This window comes from Oncorhynchus mykiss, chromosome 18 (genome assembly GCF_013265735.2).
Source record: "Oncorhynchus mykiss isolate Arlee chromosome 18, USDA_OmykA_1.1, whole genome shotgun sequence".
Classification (NCBI taxonomy): Eukaryota; Metazoa; Chordata; class Actinopteri; order Salmoniformes; family Salmonidae; genus Oncorhynchus; species Oncorhynchus mykiss.
In genome coordinates, this window is record NC_048582.1 from 49,238,727 (window position 1) to 49,265,949 (window position 27,223).

The window sequence follows — 27,223 nt, forward strand, 5'->3', positions numbered from 1 at the left end:
GACGTCACGAAAGTCAAAAATGCGATTAAAATAAATCACTTACCTTTTGAAGATCTTCATCTGGTTGCAATCACAAGGGTCCAAGCTACATAACAAATAGTCATTTTGTTCGATACAGTCCTTCTTTATATCCCCAAAAAGTATTTCATTGGCGCTCGACTCTAATCCACCGGTTTCCCTCGTTCAAAATGAATACAAATGAATCCCGTAAGTTACCAATAAAGTCTTCCAAAACATATCAAACAATGTGTCTAATCAATCCTCAGGTACCCTAATATGTAAATAAATGATAAAATGTAATACCGGAGACCATTACCGGAGATAAATAATGAAGTACGTGCACTCACCGGAACACGCCACAAACACTACAGCCAAAATGGGAGCCACTTACTAAAACTACAAATTCTAGCTCATTTTTTTTTAAAAACAAGCCTTAAACTCTTTCTAAAGACTGTTGACATCTAGTGGAAGCCCTAGGAACTGCAATCTGGTAGGTATTCCTTTTATATTCCCATTGAAAGCCAGAGTAATCAAGGGTGAGCTGAAAAAAAATTCTGGGTTGATTGTCCTCAGGTTTTTGCCTGCCATATCAGTTCTGTTATACTCAGAGATTATTTTAACAGTTTTGGAAACTTTAGGGTGTTTTCTATCCAATATTACCAATTATATGCTTATCCTAGCATCTGGGCCTGAGTAACAGGCAGTTTACTTTGGGCATCTCATTCATCCAAACTTCCGAATACTGCCCCCTAGCCCGAAGAAGTTAAGCATGTCACAGTTTAGGTCACCTAACAGCACAAACACAACTTGTTTCTGGAAAGGTGGATTTTTAAAAGTAGAAGCTCAAATTGTTTGGGCACAGACCTGGATAGTAAGACAGAACTCTGCAGGCTATCTCTGCAGTAGATTGAAACTCCGCCCCCTTTGGCAGTTCTATCTTGTCGGAAAATTTTATAGTTAGGGATGGACATTTCATGGTTTTTGGTGGTCTTCCTAAGCCAGGATTCAGACATGGCTAGGACATCCGGGTTGGCAGAGTGTGCTAAGGCAGTGAATAAAATAAACTTAGGGAGGAGACTTCAAATGTTAACATGCATGAAACCAAGGCTTTTGCAGTTACAGAAGTCAACAAATGAGAGCGCCTGGGGAATGGGAGTGTAGCTAGGCACTGCAGGGCCTGGATTAAGCTCTATTTCACCAGAAGAGCAGAGGAGGAGTAGGATAAGGGTATGGTTAAAGGCTATAAGAACTGTTTGTCTAGTGCGTTCGGAGCAGAGAGTAAAAGGAGCAGGTTTCTTGGCGCAGTAGAATAGATTTGATTCATAATATACAGACAAAGCTATGGTAGGATGTGAGTACAGTGGAGGTAAACCTAGGCATTGAGTGACGATGAGAGAGGTATTGTCTCTAGAGACATCAATTAAACCAGGTGAGGTCACCACATGTGTGGAAGGTGGGACAAGAGGGCTAGCTGAGGCATATTGAGCAGGGCTGGAGGCTCTACGGTGAAATAAGACAATAATCACTAACCAAAACAGCAATGGACAGGGCTTATTGATATTAGGGAGAGGCATGCCTAGCCGAGTGATCATTGGGTCCAGTGAGTAGCTGGGTGGGCTGGAGACACGGTGATTCAGACAGCTAGCGGGCCAGGGATAGCAGGCTAGCAGAAGGGCCTTAGAGGGACGTCGCAACGGAGGAAGTCTGTTGTAGCCCCTTCGTACGGTTATGTCGGCAGACCAGTCGTGATGGATCAGCAGGGGTCTGTGTAGTAAAAGGGTCCAGGCCAATTGTCAAAATAGGTATAGTAGGCCAAAATAATTGGCTGTTGGACCTCTTAATTAAGCTAACAGTCTGGTATGTTTGAGACAGCTAGCGGGCTGCGGCTAGCAGGTGGGCATTCAGGGGACATTGTGACGGAGGAACCTGTTGAAAAAGCCCCTCTGGCGGATTACGTCAGTAGTCCAGTCATGATGGATCGGCAGGGTTCCGTATTGGCAATAAAAGGGTTCCAGGCCAATTGGCAAAATAGGTATTGTAGCCCAAGGAGTGGCTGATGGATCTCTTCAGCTAGCTGGGAGATGGTCCTAGCATAGGCTAGCTCCAGGCTAATTGGTGCCTGTTTTAGGACAGAGACGTTAGCCAGGAGAAGCCAATCGGATAGCAGCTAGCTAGCTGTGATGATCCAGTTGAAGAGGTTCAGAGCTTGCGGTAGGAATTGGGGGCTTTTGGAGAAAAATAAGTCCAATAAGCTCTGGGTTGAATCGCGTTGTGCAGACTGGTAGGAGTTGTCCGGGCTAAAGTTTAGCTGATGACCACTAGCAGTGGCTAGCTGACTACTACCTAGTAGCTAGGATTAGCTGGCTAGCCTCTGTTGGGGGTTCCGGTTCTAAAGTAAAGAAAATACCAGTTCCATACCACATTGGGTGAGGTGGGATGCAGGAGAGTATGTTGAAGTTGGGGTTAAGAAAAATATTTCAAAAATATATGTGAAGAAAAAATATATTAAAAGATATATACATGGGACCAGACAAAGACAAAAGACGCCTGACTGCTACGCCATCTTGGAAGACTATCTACGTTGACTGTGCCTTTAAACAACTTGGAAAATTCCAGAAAATGATGTCATGGCTTTAGAAGCTTCTGATAGGCTATTTGACGACAAAATTTGAGTCAGTTGGAGGTGTACCTGTGGATGTATTTCAAGGCCTACCTTCAAACTCAGTGCCTCTTTGCTCGACATTATGGGAAAATCAAAAGAAATCAGCCAAGACCTCAGAAAAAAATTGTATACCTCCACAAGTCTGGTTCATCCTTGGGAGCAATTTCCAAATGCCTGAAGGTACCACGTTCATCTGTACAAACAACAGTAAGCAAATATAAACACCATGGGACCACGCAGCCGTCATACCGCTCAGGAAAGAGACGCGTTCTGTCTCCTAGAGATGAACGTACACGTACTTTGGTGTGAAAAGTGCAAATCAATCCCAGAACAACAGCAAAGGACCTTGTGAAGATGCTGGACAAAACGGGTACAAAATAATCTATATCCACAGTAAAACGAGTCCTATATCGACATAACCTGAAAGGCCACTCAGCAAGGAAGAAGCCACTGCTCCAAAACCAAAAGATCATACTTTTTGGAGAAATGTCCTCTGGTCTGATGAAACAAAAATATAACTTTTGGCCATAATGACCATCGTTATGTTTGGAGGAAAAAGGGGGAGGCTTGCAAGCCGAAGAACACCATCCCAACCATGAAGCACGGGGGTGGCAGCATCATGTTGTGGAGGCGTTTTGCTGCTGGAGGGACTGGTGCACTTCACAAAATAGATGGCACCATGAGGGAGGAAAATGATGTGGATATATTGAAGCAACATCTCAAGACATCAGTCAGGAAGTTCAAGCTTGGTCGCAAATGGGTCTTCCAAATGGACAATGACCCCAAGCATACTTCCAAAGTTGTGGCAAAATGGCTTAAGGACAACAAAGTCAAGGTATTGGAGTGGCCATCACAAAGCCCTGACCTCAATCCTATGGAAAATGTGTAGGCAGAACTGAAAAAGCATGTGTGAGCAAGGAGGCCTATAAACCTGACTCAGTTACACCAGCTCTGTCAGGAGGAATGGGACAAAATTCAACCAACTTATTGTGGGAAGCTTGTGGAAGGCTACCCAAAACGTTTGACCCAAGTTAAACAATTTAAAGGCAATGCTACCAAATACTAATTGAGTGTATGTAAGCTTCTGACCCACTGGGAATGTGATGAAAGAAATAAAAGCTGAAATAAATAATTCTCTACTATTATTCTGACATTTCACATTCTTAAAATAAAGTGGTGATCCTAACTGACCTAAGACAGGACATTTTTACTAGGATGAAATATCAGGAATTGTGAAAAACTGAGTTGTATGTGTATGTAAACTTCCAGCTTCAACTGTATTAACTATAATTTATTCACATCACTTAAATAAAATATTTAAGTTGTTGTGTATATAACATTGTTTTATTTGATTACTTTATTATTTAATTCCACATCTTCATCTCATCTCTATAGAGCTGCTGTCTGACAAAATCACAATTTTAGTAGTTCTTCAAGTTAAATAAGGCATACTTTTATGATTGCTGAATACCAACTATCAATCACTTAGAAAATGTATTTTCAGGTACAGATACCTCCCGACACAACTTCTTTCCATCCCACTCTAGATAGAGTTCTTCTGTCTGTTCTCTCTGGGTTTGCCCGACACTAACCAAGCGTAGTAGGCGTAAAAGAAACGCACCGACGTGCAGTGGATTATGGTCATTGTATTTAACTATCACGTTTTCTGCACTAAACTATGTAGAGTTCTGCCCTGTTGGAAACTACCACTCCCTACAACATCGCACAGTTTGGGCTTGATCTGATGTATCTCTAGAGAAACGACACAATGAGCGCATTGAGCTCACTGAAAAAAACGCTGAAGGAAATGTAATTCAAATAATTGAACCAATGTTGGTCAATTAGTTGTTTAAAAAATAATAATAACCGTAATTATACATACCAAACAGTAATTTCAACTTCTCTCAGGTAGAAAGTGGTCTAAATGTATAAATAGAACACCCTCACATACTGTATCAACATGATCAAGTGTCTGCTGCTGACAGTGACTTTTTTTAAATTAAAAACTGTCAGTATTAAAATTGAATATGAAGAGCGTGTACTTTGCAGATAGTGAATGAGTGGAGTCTGTTATTGACTACTGAGGGCATATTTTTTGAGTTTTTACAGCTAAAACAATAAACCAGTAGCAAGCTAAACAAGGAAATCCCAGAGCCCACTGGGAGACTAAAAGTTCAAGCACTTAGTCATTTTTAACGAGAGAAGAACGTCATTGTAAAAATGACTCCATCAGACACCCAGAGAGGGAGAGAGAAATCGAGAGAGAAAGGGAGATTAATTAAACAGTCAATTTGGAAGTATTGGAGTGCAACTACTCTTGTTATGTATGGTATGCTGAGCATTCCACGTTCCACATCATTAGGCTCTCTCTCAGCCAGGAGGGTAGGGTGTTATTACTATAGAATTCTAACAGAATTCCATCAAAGGGAGTTATATGTCACCCCAAATCAGCAACATGTTTTAAATGTTCTTTATGACTCTTCATGGATAGTCTCATCGGTGATTTATGTCTAGAGTTCAAGGGGATGTTTTGCGTCTAGCCTCTACTTTTGGGGGGGGGGATGTGACGGCATACCATTCCATCACCCATATGGCCTGCTAGACAGAACTCCGACAGCGTAACCAACAAAAATGGGTCACAACTCCTACAGCTCTGTCGCATGCTGGGTATGTACATAGTCAATGGTAGGCGCCGAGGTGACTCCGACGGTAGGTACACACCTATAGCTCATCTCCCGAGTGGCGAAGAGGTCTAAGACACTGCATCTCAGTGCAAGAGGTGTCACTGCAGTACCTGGTTTAAATCCAGGCTGCATCACATCCAGCCGTGATTGGGAGTCCCATAGGGCGGCGCACAATTGCCCCAGCGTCGTCCAGATTTGGCCAGGGTAGGCCGTCATTGTAAATAAGAATTTGTTCTTAACTGACTTGCCTTTTTATATTAAGGTTAAATAAAAAATAAATAAATATTTTGGCAGTAGTACTTTCACTGACCTCAACCCAGAGTCTCTCAGAGCGTTCACTGTCAGCCCACTGACACCCCATCAGATCACCGTAAAAGCACAGTCTACCTGAACAGAGCAATACTCATCGTGAGTAATATTAAAAAATGCTATAAATGGATGGAAAGTAGTGTGGAAACCTACTAAAAAACAATTGGGCAACAACAAATTCAATCCCCTTTGGACAACTTCCTGGACAAAACGTTTCCCTGTAATAGTGAAGGTGTAAACTTGGTAGTAGAAAACCTAAACAGTATATTTGACCTTTCAGCTTCCCTTTCAAATCTAAAGATTCCAAGCAGACAACCTAAGACAATTAACAACAATGACAAATGGTTTGATAAAGAATGCAAAAACCTAAAGAAATTGAGAAACCTATCCACCCAAAAACATAGAGACTCAGAAAACACTGAGCCTTCACTATGGTGAATCACTAAAACAATGCAGAAATACGCTATGGAAAAAGGAGATGTATGGATAAACCACTTCTCCAATCTTTTTGGCTCTAAAATGAACAAACAGCAAAAACATACAGTATGAGTCAAACGTTTGAACACACCTACTCATTCCAGGGTTTTTCTTTATTTTTACCATATTCTACATTGTAGAAAATATGAAATAACACATATGGAATCATGTGGTAACCAAAAAAGTGTTAAACAAATCAAGATATATTTCAGATTCTTAGCCACCCTTTGCCTTGATGACAGCTTTGCACACTCTTAGCATTCACTGAACAAGCTACATGAGGTAGTTACCTGAATTTTTTATTTCACCATTATTTAACCAGGTAGGCCAGTTGAGAACAAGTTCTCATTTACAACTGCGACCTGGCCAAGATAAAGCAAACCAGTGCGACAAAAACAACAGAGTTACACATGGGTTAAACAAACACGGACGCAGGCAATGAGGCAGTGATCGCTGAGATCCTGGTTGAAAACAGCAGAGGTGTATTTATGCTATTTGGCCCTGAACAGAGAGAACCTGACTACTGTGACTGACCAAAAATGAAGTATTCAGACCCCTTGACTTTTTCCACATTTTGTTACATTACAGCCTTATTTTCCTCTTCAATCTAAACACAATACCCAATAATGACAAAGCATATACAGGTTATTATTATGTTTTTGCTAACTTCTTAAAAATTATTATTTGAAATATCACATTTACATAAGTATTCAGACCCTTTCCTCAGTACTTTGTTGAAGCTCCTTTGGCAGCGATTACAGCCTTGAGTCTTCTTGGGTATGATGCTACAAGCTTGGCACACCTGTATATGGGGAGTTTCTCCCATTCTTTTTTGCAGATCCTCTCAAGCACTGTCAGATTGGATTGGGGAGTGTCGCTGCACAGCTATTTTCAGGTCTCTCCAGAGATGGTCAATCGGATTCAAGTCCGGGCTCTGGCTGGGCCACTCAAGGACATTGAGACTTGTCCCGAAGCCACTCCTGCATTGTCTTGGCTGTGTGCTTAGGGTCATTGTCCTGTTGGAAGGTGAACCTTCGCCCCAGTCTGAGGTCCTGAGCACTCTGGAGTAGGTTTTCATCAATGATCTCTCTGTACGTTGCTCTGTTCATCTTTGCCTTGGTCCTGACTAGTCTCCCAGGCCCTGCTGCTGAAAAACATCCCCACAGCATGATGATGCTGCCACTACCATGCTTTACCGTAGGGATGGTGCCAGGTTTCCTCCAGACGTGATGCTTGGCATTCAGGCCAAAGCCTTAGTATAAGGCTGTAATGTAACAAAATGTGGAAAAGGGGAAGGGGTCTGAATACTTTACGAATGCACCATATATATTTATGCTGCATTTCCTCCTCTCACTGTATGTTTATTTATGTTCCCTTTTCTACATTGTTACAACACTATGTAGCCATAATGACATTTGAAATGTCTCTATTCCTTTGAAACTGTTGTGGAGGGTAATGTTTACTGTACAAAATTGTAGTTTATTTAACATTTGTTTATCTATTTCACTTGCTTTGGCAATGAAAACATATGTTTCCCATGCTAATAAAGCCCATGCAATAGGAGGGAGAGAGGGAGAGATTCATGAATTTATTAATTACACTCCCATCTGGTCCACAGAAGCTGAGAGGCCCAGGATTGAGCTCACACAGTGGATCTAATTATCCTCAATCTCAAAACTGAGAGTCACAGCAACCTCAGCTGGGTGGAGGGCCTTTCTCTTCTTTGCTCTTCTCTTTTCACAGACACTCTACAGGTCTTTATCTTATCTCTCGCATCCTCTTCATTCCCCTCTGTGCCTCTTCCCCCACACTCACATACTGCAGAGCCTCATTTCACCATTATCCTTTCCAATTCACCAATCTCCTTGCTTGCCTTTTTTGTCTTTGTCTCTTCTGACATTAGACACAGCTGATTAAGCCTGGCTCTGATGAGGGGGAGTTATGTGACTGAGGTTACCAGTGTTGTTATGCGAGATGCTCATGTCTCTGTGTTGGGTGAGTGATTAGCTCCTCACTAACAGGTTGCCTGCAGTATCCTTTGGTAGTCCTTGGACACACACATCATCATTTTATTACTGACAGAGTCATGTTTGGCTTATACTGTCTCCTTGTATAAGTGTGTATTGAGGAAACAAGAACAGATAGAGTTAGAGAAAAGTTAACATGGCACACTTAATATTATAGTAGTCTAAAATTGTAGAGCCATTTTTGTTGTGTCAACTATTTGGCTTCTTCACTGGCTTTAACAGCCAATATCTCCTCTGTCATCACAGCGATAAACACACAGCCAGATGACTAAAGCTGTCCTGGCTAGCCATCTCTCTCTATAGCTGCCTTCTGTTGTTGTTACAGCTGTACTCAACTAACCAGTTGTGAGGGGAGGTGGACAGAGGCTTGCTGCCTCCCGGCCGACCAATGCCAGCAATGTCCCTGTACTGTGTACATACCTGAGAATGTTATTGACATAAAATATGGCTCGTGGGCCAGAGAGCAAGCTGGAGGGAATGCACAGTAGAGACACTTTTTTATTTATTTAACCATTATTTTACCTGTTACGTTGACTGAGAACATATTCTCATTTACAGCAACAACTTGGGGAATAGTTACGGGGGGGGGGGGGGCAGGACACCAGGGTTAACACAGGGCAATGTCCCCAATCACTGCCCTGGGGTCATTGGGATATTTTTTTAGACCAGAGAAAAGGGTGCCTCCTACTGGTCGTCCAACACCACTTCCAGCAGCATCTGGTCTCCCATCCAGGGACCAACCAGGACCAACCCTGATTAGCTTCAGAAGGAAGCCAGCAGTGGGATGTAGGGTGGTATGCTGCAGATCAAATCAAATAGAATTCTAATTGTCACATACTTTGTAAACAACAGGCGTAGACTAACAGTGAAATGCTTCGTTACTGGGGTCCTATCAAACAATGCCGAGCTAAAGATAAAATAGAAACAGTGACACAAGGAATAATAAAAAATAATGAGTAAAAATAACATGGCTACAGCTTCCTGAGTGGTGCAGCAGTCTAAGGCTCAGCATCGTAGTGCTAGAGATGTCACTACAGATGTGGGTTCGACAGTGTCGTAGCCGGCCACGACCGGGAGACCCATGAGGTGGCGCACAATTGGCCCAGTGTTTTCTAGGTTAGGGGAGGGTTTGGCCGGTTGGGATGTCCTTGTCCCATCGCACTCTAGCGACTCGTAGTGGTCGGGCCAATGCACGCTTACTTTGGTCGCCAGCTGTACGGCGTTTCCTCCGACACATTCGTGCGCCTGGCTTCCAGGTTAGGCGAGCATTGTGTCAAGAAGCAGTGTGGCTTGGCAGGGTCGTGATTCAGACGACACATGGCTCTCGACCTTCGCTTCTCCCGAATCCCATCGCTGCAACTGCCGTACGGACAAGATTAACTACCAATTGGATATCACGAAATTAGGGAGGGAAAAGGGGGTATAAAGTACCCCAAATATGTTTTTAATAACAAGCAATAACAACTATACAAAGGAGTACCAGGTCTGTTTTCTTAGTGAACTGAGTTCTTAAACTGATGTGGTTTTAGCAATAGTGCTCAGAGGGCCTGAATACACTCACCATACTTGTACTGTGGAAATGACCAACCTCAGTGTTACTCAGTTGTACTGTAGAAATAGACTTCACAGTGTTACTGTCGTACTGTAGAAAGACTTCAGTGTTACTCAGTCGTACTGTAGAAATAGACTTCACAGCGTTACTGTCATACTGTAGAAAGACTTCATTCACAGTGTTACTGTCGTACTGTAGAAATAGACTTCACAGTGTTACTCAGTCGTACTGTAGAAATAGACTTCACAGCGTTACTGTCGTACTGTAGAAATAGACTTCACAGCGTTACTGTCGTACTGTAGAAATAGACTTCACAGCATTACTGTCGTACTGTAGAAATAGACTTCACAGCGTTACTGTCGTACTGTAGAAAGACTTCACAGTGTTACTGTCGTACTGTAGAAATAGACTTCACAGCGTTACTGTCGTACTGTAGAAAGACTTCACAGTGTTACTGTCGTACTGTAGAAATAGGCTTCACAGTGTTACTGTCGTACTGTAGAAAGACTTCACAGCGTTACTGTCGTACTGTAGAAATAGGCTTCACAGTGTTACTGTCGTACTGTAGAAATAGGCTTCACAGCGTTACTGTCATACTGTAGAAATAGACTTCACAGTGTTACTGTCGTACTGTAGAAATAGACTTCACAGTGTTACTGTCGTACTGTAGAAATAGACTTCACAGCGTTACTGTCGTACTGTAGAAATAGACTTCACAGTGTTACTGTCGTACTGTAGAAATAGACTTCACAGCGTTACTGTCGTACTGTAGAAATAGACTTCACAGCGTTACTGTCGTACTGTAGAAAGACTTCATTCACAGTGTTACTGTCGTACTGTAGAAATAGACTTCACAGTGTTACTCAGTCGTACTGTAGAAATAGACTTCAGTGTTACTCAGTCGTACTGTAGAAATAGACTTCACAGTGTTACTCAGTCGTACTGTAGAAATAGACTTCACAGCGTTACTGTCGTACTGTAGAAATAGACTTCACAGCGTTACTGTCGTACTGTAGAAATAGACTTCACAGCGTTACTGTCGTACTGTAGAAATAGACTTCACAGCGTTACTGTCGTACTGTAGAAAGACTTCACAGTGTTACTGTCGTACTGTAGAAATAGACTTCACAGTGTTACTGTCGTACTGTAGAAATAGACTTCACAGCATTCTCCAGATCACCCTGTAATGTGCTCCAGTCAGCCGACTGGGAATGATGATGTACTTCTTATTGTTCGGGGCCTGTGTTCCAACCTACAGTATCCAATCTCTTCCTCCCAGATACCACTGGCAGCTCCAGCCTCTTACGCTGCTTTGCTTTCTAACATGAATAAAAGCACTCATATTAATGGGGAGCAATGTTTCAAGGTTCTGCCCTGTGTTTGTCAAAGTACTGTAGTTTTGCTGTAGAGTGTCTGGGCAGAGGTCACTTTTCCACCAGCTGCAGCTGTATTGATACATTCCTACCAGGACACACACAGTGGAAACTGCCAGGATTCTCTCTAGTCTCTGGTCAATAGCTCATTCTCATGAGACTGTCCTCCTCCACAATGTAAATGGCTGATTCATTGTCTCCATGCCTGCCTAGGTTTAGCTTTCCAGCTGACGTGGCTGTGATAGGATTAAATGATTCAATAACCGGGCTGTTGAATTCTTAATGTGCCCTTTATGCTGCTACACTTCCCCTTTAAACCCTAGTAACCCTGAATGGGCCTATCTCTCCGGGCCGTTTCAGGAGGAGGATGCTGTTTTAAGAGCAGCTAATGGATGGGTGTAAATCAGTGGTGGGCTACTCTTCAAAGCACTAATCCTCTCCTTCACCACCTCTCCTTCACCTCCTCTAAAGTCTCCTCTCCGTCTCTCCTTCACCTCCTCTGTCTCCTCCTCCTTCTATCCTCCTCTCTGTCTCCTCCTCCTTCTATCCTCCTCTCTGTCTCCTCCTCCTTCTATCCTCCTCTCTGTCTCCTCCTTCTATCCTCCTCTCTGTCTCCTCCTCCTTCTATCCTCCTCTCTGTCTCCTCCTCCTTCTATCCTCCTCTCTGTCTCCTCCTCCTTATAACCTCCTCTCTGTCTCCTCCTCCTTATATCCTCCTCTCTGTCTCCTCCTCCTTATATCCTCCTCTCTGTCTCCTCCTCCTTATATCCTCCTCTCTGTCTCCTCCTCCTTATATCCTCCTCTCTGTCTCCTCCTCCTTATATCCTCCTCTCTGTCTCCTCCTATCCTCCTCTCTGTCTCCTCCTCCTTCTATCCTCCTCTCTGTCTCCTCCTCTGTCTCCTCCTCTGTCTCCTCCTCCGTCTATCCTCCTCTCTGTCTCCTCCTCCTTCTATCCTCCTCTCTGTCTCCTCTCAGAGGCATTGTTAATAAAAGTAGTAATACTTTATATAAAGCTGACAGGTGTAATTAGTTTTGAAGCATTATGCATTATAAGCATGTGTACGTCAAATGTGTGTGGCCTGGACCCTCCAGGCACTGAGAGTCTCAGACTGGCTCTGCTGCTCATGTGTGTAAACTGTAAACAGTGAACTGTTGGCACCCGGACAAATAGCTTCCAATGCAAACACTGGCCAGGGTAGGATTCCATTACAATTCTGGCATGGAGTCAGTGCAGACACACGCCTGTGGCCTTGCTCCCCTCACAAAGACAGGATATCAGTTTCCTGCTAGGGCTTTCATTTCAGGTGTCTGTCCTCCTCTCCTCCTGCTCTTTCACAGCTGGCACTGAGAGGGAGAACGGGAGAACAGAGGAAAGGTGGAGAATCTCTGTGATCAGGGTCCTCCAACCCTGTCACTTCAGGGACCAGCAGCCATTTCACATTAGCTTTGTTGGTAGAGCATGGCTCTTTGAACGCCAGGGTAGTGGGTTCGATTCCCGGAAATCATTCATATGTAAAATGTATGCATGCATGACTAAGTCGCATTGGATAAAAGCATCTGCTAAATGGCATATATTATTATGTATTTGTTTATTTATTTGGCTAGAATTGTAATTTTTATTGAACCTTTATTTAACAGGGCCGGTAATCAGAAGCTAAGTCCTTGTAGACTAATTAGTGAGAGGTAACAAGCTCCTCTGGAAATTCTCACAACCGCTGAGTCTGCAGGTCTGGCTGCCTGGTCATGTGCCGCCAGCTCTCCCCCTTCCACACACAGCACATGGACTAACACACACACACACATTGCTGTGTGTGCACAGTGTGGAGATGAGAGAAATGCCACCCTCTCTCCCTATCCTTCTCCTTGGGATCTGTGAACAACCAGAGGGGCCAGTTCTTGCATATTATTAATTTGCTTCATGCACTCATTTCTTTTGACTTGCCTGGCTGCATCATTACTTTTGACTTGCCTGGCTGCATCATTACTTTTGACTTGCCTGGCTGCATCATTACTTTTGACTTGCCTGGCTGCATCATTACTTTTGACTTGCCTGGCTGCATCATTACTTTTGACTTGCCTGGCTGCATCATTACTTTGGACTTGCCTGGCTGCATCATTACTTTTGACTTGCCTGGCTGCATCATTACTTGAGGGTTGCAGTTAAAAACCCCTAGAGTCGATTGACATAATACAAAAATCCACAAATGTCTATTTTAAGATGGAGATCTATTTTTTTGTATTGCCTCCATCCACTGCATCCGCCTACAGCGCTGTTTGTTAGACCAGGAGACAACCCCAAAATCAATCAAAAATGTTTTGTAGTGTCCGAACGGGCGTCTGTTGTGTCCGAACGGGCGTCTGTTGTGTCCGAACGGGCGTCTGTTGTGTCCGAACGGGCGTCTGTAGTGTCCGAACGGGCGTCTGTTGTGTCCGAACGGGCGTCTGTTGTGTCCGAACGGGCGTCTGTAGTGTCCGAACGGGCGTCTGTAGTGTCCGAACGGGCGTCTGTAGTGTCCGAACGGGCGTCTGTTGTGTCCGAACGGGCGTCTGTAGTGTCCGAACGGGCGTCTGTAGTGTCCGAACGGGCGTCTGTAGTGTCCGAACGGGCGTCTGTAGTGTCCGAACGGGCGTCTGTAGTGTCCGAACGGGCGTCTGTAGTGTCCGAACGGGCGTCTGTTGTGTCCGAACGGGCGTCTGTTGTGTCCGAACGGGCGTCTGTTGTGTCCGAACGGGCGTCTGAACGTCTGACTCGCCGATACGCCAACATCTGCCTGTAGTCTCCGAACCATTTGGGATACGAACTAACATGATCCCACTATGGAACGGGGAGACTCTCACGAACATGATGGTGTCGTCCGTTTTGCGGGACTCATCTGAAGGTAACCTGATACAGGTTACATTTTTTTATGGAAGTATGATATGATAAAGGACAGACACTTCAAAACCAAAAAATAAATCATAAGGAATGTCTGTTTTGCCATTTATGAATGTGTTATTCAATGCATTTCTATGGGCTACAGTAGTAAAGGCCCAATTCAATATTTTATCAAACAATGTTTTAAAATTCCAAATTAAGTAGCAGGAATCATGGCTCTGCTCTCACTGATGTTAGGAAGGAGCACTTCTATATAGCTTTTACAATGGCTACAATGGTTTTTGAAGTGTGTATGAGATTTGAAAGAGTGTGAGAGCTTGGAGACCGTTTGTGTGCGTGTTGCTGGATAGGGATGGCTATGGAGTCTCCTTACAGAACAATGGTAGTTGTAGAACCAATAAAGAGTGTATAATACTCTACATTCAAGCTGTTTGATTTGACGTCCTCCTCAGATCACTGTCTGTCTCCACACGTCCGCTCAGCTCTAAACCCTAGGGACCCTGGTCCACCCGGTCTGCCTCGAACTCATCTTCACTCGATATGGTTAAGTAGGCGGTCAGACAGCTGTGCTCCAGTTGATCTCTCTTCCTTTGTGTGTGTGTGTGTGCGTGTGTGTGTGTGTGTGTTGACATCTCCTGTTCTCCAATCTTTCTCCCTCTTTTCCTCTGACTCCCACTCTCTTCTCTCTGCAGTCTGTTTTATTGCTCACTGTTAGTGTTTTAACACCTACACGTTAATGTTAATGAATGACCCGTTCTGTGCAGTAATGGCAACCTGAGAGGTTATCATCACTCAAGTGATCACTGGGGAAGCTTGGGGTGCAGGTAATAACCTGGACTGGGAGCTTCTTGTCTATTTATTTACAGAGCAGCAAAATATTCCGAGGGATGGGCTGCTGTAGCTAGGGCGTTTTTAAACATAACCCAGACGGCAGAGACAGAAATGGAGAGACTCAGACAGACTCTCTTTTGATGTGGTTCAGGGGAGGAGCAGGAGGAGAAAAAGAGAAGGTTGATGGTTATGAAGCTTGTGACTGCACTAAGACAGTTACCCGAAAGTCTTTAAAACGTGCATAGCTGGGAAAAAACGCAATGTTATCACGTTTCCAAAGACCACATTCATAGTTAAACCTGCATATGTCGACTCAATGGGAAATTACCTTTTTAAATGTCTAGATCTTGTCATACCAAATAATTCACAAAGCAAAATAGTTGATTTTATTCCCTTCTGATGATTGAAGTTGATAATTCTCTCTTTATATGGGGGTAAGTTGAGTAAGTGTGGGTGGGTGGCATGTAGGCCTAATGCACTTTATGCTGTCTGATACTGTCTGCAATATGTAACTAATAAAGTTGTCACTTGATTTCCACATGATCTGTTTACAATAATTAAATTGGCGGAAGTCATACAAGTGGAAGTTATGAACCAAATTACAAACCATTGATGCATGACTGTTAGCAATTCAGTATTTATTCCAATCAAGGAACGCGCGCACACACACACATTCTCCAGGGATGGGTTGGTCGGCATTGCCCAAGACAATGGGGACACAATTGGTTTACCACTCATTGAAAGGTCAAAGGGCATCAGATCTCTTTCTTTCTCCCTTGTCTCGCTCGCTCGCTCTCTCTCTCCCCACTCCTATCCCCTTTCTTCTCCCTCTTCCCAGCCTGCATTTTGCTCCTGAGGATCTGTGCATTGTGAGCAATTAGCTGGCCAAATGAGGACACATAAAGACCAATAACAAGCAGACCCAGGCCTTTTAGCTGGAAGGAACAAAAGACTGAAAATAGCTTTTCTGTCGGAGGGATTTGGGTGTTTTATCCTCTTTCTGGGCCTTTAACAGTGACCTCAAGCTGATGATTTATTATGAAGGAGACTCAATGATGGTGTTGCTGATTGTTCACTATAATGATCCTCGTGTGTGTGTGTGTGTGTGTGTGTGTGTGTGTGTGCGTGTGCGTTCGTTGATGATTGGTCACTATAATGATTCTCGTGTGTGTGTGTGTGTGTGTGTGTGCATGCGTTGATGATTGGTTACTTATGGTCCTCAGGCTAGACCTGCTCTAACTGAAGCATCATCAAGGCGTTTATGACACCAATGAAAGACGATGTAACCAATTCACGTTGACCAGTCAATAATAACCACCTTGTTGGTTCCCTCTTTTGATGATGATTGACATCACAGAGATCGATGTAGAATCTGAGTAATGGGATTCCAATCTGGATGGACATTTTAATAGGTTAAACCAGGTCAAAGGTCATAGCAATCACAGGGATGATTGAACCACAATCACAAGGTCACGGTTAATATTAAGGTTAATCAATGTGTTAGTGAAACAAGGTGAGAGCAAGGGAGAGGAGAGTGGGGGGGGGGGGGGGGGGGGAGAGTAGGGGGAGAGGAGAGTGATAACTGACAGGTGTAGGGATTGGGTTTGAAATGTGTCTCTGTGCTGAGGTAGCTAGCTGGTACAATATCATATATCCGTAGGCAGGTATAATCCAGTTAGCCCATAATCTGGAATGGGAGGGATTAGCTTTCCATGGAGTATAAGTACATGGTAATACTGCTGTACTCCCACAGTCTGTGTGTGTGTGTGTGTCTGTCTGTCTGCTGGTGTGTCATCCTCTCTCATGGAGTTATGCAGGGTAAGCACTCAGGATATGCTCCTTAGTGAATTGTTATTCCCTTGTGATTTGTTGCCATCCATGCAGTACCCTTGAGCCTAAAAACACACAACACTTCACATATAATATAACACTCCATGAATAGCAGTGGTGAACCATGACTATAGGACCTAGGACTTCAGAGGGATGAAAAAAGTAAGGAATCAAGAAAATAACAGAAATGTAGCATCACTTAATGCGCCCGACATCACATCTTCTGTAGTTGGGCCATTCTATTTCTAGTGAAGAAAGAGCAATGCTTTTTGATGACATGATAAATGATTCAAACAGGCCTGGCTGTGCTTCGGGCTGCCACACACACACACACACACACACACACAGAACCTGCATGGACACAATATGTGACACACCGTATAAAATAATACGACCAGCTAAACAAAACACACTGTTTACACAAACCAAGATTGCTAACACCACTATCACACTGTCACCAATAGCGACAACAACAGTGTCACATCAAAGGTGACAGGCTCATGGTGCTGAAAGGACTGCTACCGTAATATCCGTGTTCTCCATGGCACTGAAGGAGACACACTTTTGTTCAAACACAGACACGGCTGATTTTTATTTTAATCACGTTCATCCCACTAACCGGTGATCTAAAGTTTAAATGTAAGTGTTTCAGTCATTATTTTCAGAGAGCTAGCTATCAAGGGAGCTGTAACAACAACAACAACAATGTTTCAGTCATTATTTTCAGAGAGCTAGCTATCAAGGGAGCTGTAACAACAACAACAATGTTTCAGTCATTCTTTTCAGAGAGCCAGCTATCAAGGGAGCTGTAACAACAACAATGTTTCAGTCATTATTTTCAGAGAGCTAGCTATCAAGGGAGCTGTAACAACAACAACAATGTTTCAGTCATTATTTTCAGAGCTCGCTAACACCAAGGGAGCTGTAACAACAACCGTGTTTCAGTCATTATTTTCAGAGCTCGCTAACACCAAGGGAGCTGTAACAACAACAATGTTTCAGTCATTATTTTCAGAGAGACAGCTGTCACTCCCCAGATGATGATCATGTGATTGAGAAGGCCTAGACAATACACCTCTTCCTTTTTCCCCCCTTCTTTTTTTTAAACAGTCCCAACCATTCCAAGTCAAAATGTAATTGGTTCATTCTACTGTCACTCAAATTCTGCTTTAATACAGTTGAATGGCAGAGGCCTTCTATCCAGCTTCTGAAGGCCTATTCAATGGATGGCTGAGCTAGCTAGATTTTTATACCCAGAGACCACAAAATAAAATCCTGATTGGATATTTGTTTCTCTTTATTATTAACCCTTTTCTTTTTAACACAAACTAAAGAGTTAAATTAGATCATTCAAATAATTGTAAAGATGAAATGAAATAGAAATTAAAATAGAACTGTATGTACATTTTTTATGAATCCTTAGGCCTTCTCTGGATAGTACAAAGTGTGCTAGTGTAAGATATAGCTGAAGCTACTTTTAGATATGGGCATGTATCCAATGAGCACACGTCTCTTCTAAGTGCTAGGTTAGTGAGAACTGGAGTACAGCTGGCATACAGCTCACCATGCCTTCTTCTGCCTCACTCTCGCTCTCTGACACTCTTTTCTCTTTCTACATTCCCCTCCCGCTCTCCCTCTTATGCTTTCTGTGTGTGTGTGCGCGTGTGCGCAACAGGAGAGGTAGTGGTGTCAGGGATATCCTCTTGTCATACAACACTTCCCTCTGACTGTCTGGGACATCTCCTCTATCCATACTGCTACCAGTGTCTGTCTGGGACATCTCCTCTATCCATACTGCTACCAGCGCATTTCAGAGCTCATCTCTGTAGTGAGGAAGCATCTCTGTAGTGAGGGATTGTCCAATCCCTGCAGCCGTCTGTGATAGTTCCTGTTTTTTTGCGTGTGATGCCCAGCTGCCGCCTGAGTAAAAAAAAAAATCAGGAACTCCCGTGAGTCGATGAGGGAGGATGGGTGGGGGGGCGGTAGGACTGTGGGATGTTATGGGGGAGGGAGGGGCAGGGGGAGAAGGTAGGGAGGAGTGAGGGATGAGGAAGCCCTGGCAGAAAAAAAGACTGTCTTTGTGATCGTAATATTACATCATCAACCGTCTCTGATATCAGTGAGGCCTGTTTCTACACCATTTATACTTTTATGGGGTGTTATGCTTTTACTTCCCACTATGGTGCTGGAGTGAGGACAGGTCATAAACATTGATAGAGCACAGTACTTCTTTGTTACTGGATAGGGAACCAGTGGTTCCACAAGCCTGGGTTATACATGGGTGTCGCTGTTGGTGCTCTAAACATACCCAGATGCGGTCTGTAGCTTAGAGACTTACTGTGGGAAGAGAGGGGAGAAAATCACTATTTTAGCCAACCATAAGAGGACTAGGAGAGAGTGCCATGTGGAACGTCTGTCTCAACCACCTATAGCAATGGGTTGATTTGACCCACAAACATAGATCTCTCCTAACCACTAAGTCATGTTGTGCAACAACTGCCTAGACCGTGACCACGACCAAAACTATTTACTACTACCAAGCTGTCTGTCTCCTGGAGGCACACCCTCTCTCTCTCTCTCTCTCTCTCTCTCTCTCTCGCTCTCTTTCAACTTGTTTCCCACAATTCCTCACTGTGTCCAAAATGAGCAAGACAGAAAATACAGAGGCCTACCTCTTTACTACGGACTACAGTTTAAAATGAACGGCTTTAGTGATACACTCACTCGCATTGCATTAATGCCTCCCCTCTCACTCTCTTTCCACTGCTTTGGCCCACCTCTCTCCCCATCGCTCTCTTTCTAAAATAGGATTTGATTATTTGTCCTCTTCACTATGTGTAGGAGGAGGAAACGTAACAATGAGACTCGGCAGCAGCCAGCTGCTCTCTAGTCTACACTAGTTCTCATGTACTACAGGGAGTGTGTGTGTGTGTGTGTGTGTGTGTGTGTGTGTGTGTGTGTGTGTGTGTGTGTGTGTGTGTGTGTGTGTGTGTGTGTGTGTGTGTGTGTGTGTGTGTGTGTGTGTGTGTGTGTGTGTATAGATAACTGCATAGAGATGCCATGGGCATGTATCTGGTAAAAAGGAGTTATACGAAATGGTTTGGTTGATAATAAGAGAGAGATCATTCAGGCTTCTCTCTTTATCTTTCACAAAACACACACTGCTGAATCAGGAATTGAGTCACAGAATTAAAATGTAATGTCCTGCTTTCTAAATATATTCTGTATATTGAATTTCTTCCTTCTGTGCCCATGCAGTGCTGGTCCGAAAGGAGACAACATCTATGAGTGGAGATCCACCATCCTGGGGCCACCAGGCTCTGTGTACGAGGGAGGGGTCTTCTTCCTAGATATCGCCTTTACACCAGACTACCCCTTCAAACCACCCAAGGTAAACACATGTGCATACACACACACACACACACACACACACACACACACAGGTATGTATGCTAGACTAGTGCTTGCTCAGGAGCCCATGTTGACTGATTCTGTTTTATTTTTGATTTGGGCCTTGGGTTAGGCTTTGAGGGCGTGAAATACTAAACATCTGCACGACACCGGCTACTTTAGAGACAAACATTAACAGTGCATCAATGGCTACTCTGAAACACAAATAGACAAGTACAGTTGGGGTCGGAAGTTTTCATACACCGTAGTCAAATATATTTAAACTCAGTTTTTCACAATTCCTGACATTTAATCAGAGTAAAAATTCCCTGTCTTAGGTCAGTTAGGATCACCACTTTATTTCAAGAATGTGAAATGTCAGAATAATAGTAGAGAGAATGATTAATTTCAGCTTTTATTTCTTTCATCACATTCCCAGTGGGTCAGAAGCTTACATACACTCAATTAGTATTTGGTAGCATTGCCTTTAAATTGTTTAACTTGGGTCAAACGTTTTGGGTAGCCTTCCACAAGCTTCCCACAATAAGTTGGGTGAATTCCTCCTGACAGAGCTGGTGTAACTGAGTCAGGTTTTTAGGCCTCCTTGCTCGCACATGCTTTTTCAGTTCTGCCTACAAATTTTCTATAGGATTGAGGTCAGGGCTTTGTGATGGCCACTCCAATACCTTGACTTTGTTGTCCTTAAGCCATTTTGCCACAACTTTGGAAGTATGCTTGGGGTCATTGTCCATTTGGAAGACCCATTCGTGACCAAGCTTGAACTTCCTGACTGATGTCTTGAGATGTTGCTTCAATATATCCACATCATTTTCCTCCCTCATGGTGCCATCTATTTTGTGAAGTGCACCAGTCCCTCCTGCAGCAAAGCATCTCCACAACATGATGCTGCCACTCCTGTGCGTCACAGTTGGGATGGGGTTCTTCGGCATGCAAGCCTCCCCCTTTTCCTCCAAACATAACAATGGTCATTATGGCCAAACAGTTCTGTCAGACCAGAGGACATTTCTCCAAAAAGTACGATCTTTGTCCCCGTGTTCAGTTGCAAACCATAGTCTGGCTTTTTTATGGCAGTTTCGGAGCAGTGGCTTCTTCCTTGCTGAGTGGCCTTTCAGATTATGTCGCTATAGGACTCTTTTTATTGTGGATATCGATACTTTTGTACCTGTTTCCTACAGCATTTTCACAAGGTCCTTTGCTGTTGTTCTGGGATTGATTTGTACTTTTCACACCAAAGCATGTTCATCTCTAGGAGACAGAACACATCTCCTTCCTGAGCGGTATGATGGCTGTGTGGTTCCAAGGTGTTTATACTTGCGTATTATTGTTTGTACAGATGAACGTGGTACCTTCAGGCATTTGGAAATTGCTCCCAAGGATGAACCAGACTTGTGGAGGTCTGCAATGTTTTTCTGAGGTCTTGGCTGATTTCTTTTGATTTTCCCATGATGTCAAGCAAATAGGCACTGAGTTTGAAGGTAGGCTTTGAAATACATCCAAAGGTACACCTCCAATTGACGCAAATTATGTTAATTAGCCTATCAGAAGCTTCTAAAGCCATGACATCTTTTTCTGGAATTTTCCAAGCTGTTTAAAGGCACAGTCAAGTTAGTGTATGTAAACTTCTGACCCACTGTAATTGTGATACAGTGAATTATAAGTGAAATAATCTGCCTGTAAACAATTGTTGGAAAAATGACTTGTCGTGCACAAAGTAGATGTCCTAACCGACTTGCCAAAACTATAGTTTGTTAATTTGTGGAGTAGTTGAAAAACATATGTGTGTGTGTGTGTGTGTGTGTGTGTGTGTGTTTGTGTGTGTGTGTGTGAATAGATAACTGCATAGAGATGCCATGGGCATGTATCTGGTAAAAAGGAGTTATACGGAATAGTTTGGTTGATAATAAGAGAGAGATCATTCAGGCTTCTTCTCTCTTTATCTTTCTGAATCAGGAATTCAGCAGTGTGTTACAGAATTGAGTTACAGAATTAAAATGTAATGTCCTGCTTAAACGTGTTTTAATGACTCCAACCTATGTAAACTTCCGACTTCAACTGTACATCTTTATTTTTAGTGCGTATTTAAGGATGGGATGTGTTCGTTTTTATTTATTTTTATTCTGAAAAGATATCTGGCAGTGGTCGGAGAAGATATTTTGAGAGCTGGAAGGTTTTGAAATAACTTTATTTTAATTGTATTTTTTTACTCCCCGTTCTCCCCAATTTCGTATTATCCAATTGTTAGTAGTTACTATCTTGTCTCATCGCTACAACTCCCATACGGGCTCGGGAGAGACGACGGTCGAAAGCCATGCGTCCTCCGAAACCCAACCAAGCCGCACTGCTTCTTAACACAGTGCGCATCCAACCCGGGAGCCAGCCGCACCAATGTGTCGGAGGAAACACCGTGCACCTAGCGACCTGGTTAGCGTGCACTGCGCCCGGCACCCCACAGGAGTCGCTAGTGCGCGATGAGACAAGGATGTCCCTACCGGCCAAGCCATCCCTAACCCGGACGACGCTAGGCCAATTGTTGAGCATGTTGAGCAACGATTTGAATAGAAGAAAATAACAACCGACAGAGAAAAGCTGGTGAATAAACTTTCTGGGCTCTGTTCACTGGCATACCGGACACCCCCGCAAGGTGGGGTTGGCCCACGAGCTCTGGGGTCCCATGCGCCTGTCATCTATTTTTGAAATGGAATAAATAATTTTGACAGTAACCCTCCAAAAGTAATTTATAATCCTTTTGAATTTAAACAAGTACTACTCTTGGGCTTCAGGAATGTGACTGAAAAAGTGAAATGTATATATATATATATTAGCTTTATTTAACTAGGCAAGTCAGTTAAGAACAAATTCTTATTTACAATGACGACCTAGGAACAGTGGGTTAACTGCCTTGCTCAGGGTCTGAACAACCGATTTTTACCTTGTCAGCTCGGGGATTCATTCTTGCAACCTTTCAGTTACTAGTCCAACGCTCTAACCACTAGGCTACCTGCCGCCCCATGAGGGGATATCAGTGAACAAATGCCGTGGTCAAGGCTATGATGGCACCAGTGCAATGAGTGGAGCTTTCTCAGGTGTTCAAAAGCAGACTGAGAGCCTAATGCTTCTTAGGTCGTTATTTCTGAGTTTTATTTGAGAAAATGATCTCTCCACAGAAACGACAGTGACGGGGATGGTAAAACCAGCCACATCAACATCAGGGAAACTGTGCAGAAGGGAGTTGTGCTTTAAATACAGCAGTTCTGTAACGTCTTTACTGGGGCCTCTTGTTCTCCTCAATTGCCGACCTCATCACTTTACGGAAAGAGATGAACTGTATAGGAAGCTCTGGGGACAGGTCGTCTGGATACTGGACAGATGATAAATTGGCAGATCCAAACAGATTGTCATTTTTAGCAGACAAGCCGTTTGCGATTTCTTTCATACTGGTGAACCGGCTTTTGAGTTGTGTAGTTGCAATATCAACAGTCCCTTCTCTCTGGTATATCTTGGCATGCATCACTCAAGACTAAGTTTAAATTGTGTGCAGCACAATGGACATACAGTATAATGCACAATGTCTCAGGAAAGACTGTCTGGTTTGACAATACTCGGTATAGAAACTGTGTTATGCCAGTGTTATGTTATGTGTTCAGTGATTATTGAGAAAATAATCTATGCAGGTGTGTTGATTGGGGATCAGCCCTGAGACCGTTTAGTTTAGTGATTGCCTCAGGATGTGTGGCTTCTCTCTGGCTGTCGTCATCTCTAACCTCTCTCTCTCTCTCTCTCTCTCTCTCTCTCTCTCTCTCTCTCTCTCTCTCTCTCTCTCAGTCACACTCTCTACCTTTATTCTTCTCTCTCTGCCCTCTGCTGACTGAGGATTAAAGGAAACATATCTGCTGATCTGAGAGACAGACCTCCCGTTGGGTTGGGCGGGCAGGCAGGCAGGCAGGCAGGCAGGCAGGCAGGCAGGAAGGAACAGGGTACACAAATACCCCAGACTAGACCAGCAGGTCCCCTCCACACCTTGGGATAGCCTGGGAGATTATGCAGCTTTTTTGGAGCACAGTTTCCACAAGCAGGCCAGCATGGTTAATCACTCATTAAGTGATTGAGAGTGAGTGAGTTAGCTAGGGAGTGAGTGAGTGAGTGAGTCAGCTAGGGAGTGAGTAAGTGAGTCAGTGGAAGGGTGCACCTGCACCCCCCCCCCCCCCCCCCCCCCCCCCCCCCCCCCCCCCCCAGGGGTCGGAGGTGGCTCCCTAAGGATGTGTGGTCTCTTGTCTTCCTGTTATTTTTCGCTCTGCTTCTTCTGTGTTACTGGCACAAAGAGATGCTCAGCTCCCCAAGGACTGGAAAGAGCACATAAACCCCAGAGTGTCTTGATATAGATGTACTTTGTTGTTTCCTAGGTGACGTTCCGTACCAGGATCTACCACTGTAACATCAACAGTCAGGGTGTGATCTGTCTGGACATCCTGAAGGACAACTGGAGCCCCGCCCTCACCATCTCCAAGGTGCTGCTGTCCATCTGCTCCCTGCTCACTGACTGCAACCCTGGTGAGTGATACCCCAATCAACCAATCAGACAGAGACTCGAGAGAAGTGTCTCTCACTTTTGTTATCTATTTCACTTGCTTTGGCAATGTAAACCATAAGTTTCCCATGCCAATAAAGCCATTAAATTTAAATTGAGAGAGAGAGAGCACGTGTGAGAGACGACACACGAGAGAGAAAGTACTATCTCATCCTGGAATTTACAAGGTCTGAGGTAATCTGCCTTTAACCTAAAGAGCAGGAACCAAGACTTCATCAAAGAAATTGGAAATACAGACACTGGTTGCCCTCCCAAACAGGGAAGAGACTCAGTAGGTATGCTAATCTGGTATAGAGCAGACCTAACCCATTCTATTAAATTCGTCAAAACAGGAACATTTTATATCTGGCGAGAAATTTATAAGGAAATTATCTCATCAGAGAAAAATGTCCTCATGTGTGCTACCTATATACCCCCAATAGAATCTCCATACTTTAACAATGACAGCTTCTCCATCCTAGAGGGGGAGATCAACAATTTCCAGGCCCAGGGACATGTACTAGTCTGTGGTGACCTAAATGCCTGAACCTGACACTCACCACACAGGGGGACAAACACCTACCTGGAGGTGACAGTATGCCCTCCCAAATATGCCCCCCTAGACACAACGATGACAAAACAACCAACAAAAATGGGTCACAACTCCTGCAGCTTTGTCGGATGCTGGGTCTGTACATAGCCAATGGTTGGCTTCAAGAGAACTCTTATGGTAGATACACCTACAGCTCATCCCTTGGCTGTAGTACTGTAGACTACTTTATCACTGACCTCAACCCAGAGTCTCTCAGAGCGTTCAGTCAGCCCACTGACACCACATCAGATCACCATAAAATCACAGTCTACCTGAACAGACCAATACTCAATCATGAAGTATCAAAGCCAAAGGAGCTGCACAATATTAAGAAATGCTATAGATGGGAGGAAAGTGTGTAGAAACCTACCAAAAAACAATTAGGCAACAACAAATTCAATCCCTTTTAGACAAATTCCTGGACAAAACATTCCACTGTAATAGTGAAGGTGTAAACTTGGCAGTAGAAAGCCTAAACAGTATACTTGACCTTTTCAGATTCCCTATCAAATCTTAGAATCAGCTATTAAAAACTACCAGAACACACTGGATTCTCCAATTACATTGAATGAACTACAGGACAAAATACAAACCCTCCAATCCAAAAAGGTGGTGTTGATGATATCCTACATGAAATTATAAAATATACAGACAACAAATTCCAATTGGCTATACTTAAACTCTTTTCACATCATCTTTAGCTCTGGCATCTTCCCCAATATTTGGAACCAAGGACTGATAACCCTAATCCACAAAAGTGGAGACAAATTTGACCCCAATAACTACTGTGGGAAATGCTTCAACAGCAACCTTGGGAAAATCCTCTGCATTATCATTAACAGCAGACTTGTACATTTCCTCAATGAAAACGATGTACTGAGCAAATGTCAAATTGGCTTTTTACCAAGTTACCGTACGACAGACCAACTATTCACACTGCACACCCTAATTGACAAACAAAACAAAGGCAATAGTTTTCTCATGCTTTGTTGACTTCAAAAAAGCGTTTCACTCAATTTGGCTTTAGGATCTGCTATACAATTTGATGGAATGTGGTGTTGGGGGAAAAGCATACGACATTATAAAATACATGTACACAAACAAGTGTGCAGTTAAAATGGCCAAAAAACAAACACATTTCTTTCCACAAGGCCGTGGGGTGAGACAGGAATGCAGCTTAAGCCCCACCCTCTTCAACATGTATATCAACGAATTGGCGAGGGCACTAAAACAGTCTGCAGCACCCGGCCTCACCCTACTAGAATCTGAAGTCAAATGTCTACTGTTTGCTGATGATCTGGTGCTTCTGTCTCCAACCAAGCAGGGCCTACAGCAGCACCTAGATATTCTGCACAGATACTGTCAAACCTGGGCCCTGACAGTAAATCTCAGTAAGACAAGAATAATGGTGTTCCAAAAAAGGTGAACAATCTGAGAGACAATGGAAGAAGGGCCAACTATGCCATCGAAGGGAACATAAACTTTGACATACCAATTAGGATCTGGCCCAAAAAAATACTTAAATCAGTTTTAGAACCTATTGCCCTTTATGGTTGTGAGGTCTGGGGTCCGCTCACCAACCAAGAATTCACAAAATGGGGGAAAAACACCAAATTGAGTAATAAAAAGTGACACAATAAAATAACAATAACGAGGCTATACACAGGGGGTTCTCATCAGTCTGGTCATTACTTCCCCTCCTCCCCCCTCGGGGGGCCCTCTCCCTCCCTCCCAGACCCCTTCCCACATTGCATAGTGGGTTTGGAGCTGTCGCTGTGGGCTCCAAGTCTAAATAGCCTCCCATCCACTCCCCCACAACTCCCCCTCCTCCCCTCCCCTTAAGGTGTCCTTATTCATGCAGTAGTAGGGGTCTAGAGGATCAATGGAATATTATGGGATATAGCAAATTCAAGGAGGAGGGGGCAGAATGACACTTAATGAACCCTCACAAGCACAATTGTATAATTCCTGGCTGTCTGGGTTGGGGTGCCACAAGGAGACCTTGCACAGTGCTCTGTAGCTCTAGTGTTTTCAC

The 27,223-nt window shown here is 43.7% G+C and overlaps 1 protein-coding gene across 1 annotated transcript in view; it reads left to right on the top strand.

Annotated features, from left to right (window-relative positions):
* Positions 1-27,223, top strand: part of LOC110496423 (ubiquitin-conjugating enzyme E2 E2) — a 51,644-nt gene that overhangs the window by 21,910 nt on the left and 2,511 nt on the right. The window contains exons 4-5 of the mRNA XM_036952992.1: positions 19,880-20,012; positions 24,433-24,580. Coding sequence (XP_036808887.1) covers positions 19,880-20,012; positions 24,433-24,580 — 281 coding nt within the window. The remainder of the gene's footprint in view (positions 1-19,879; positions 20,013-24,432; positions 24,581-27,223) is intronic.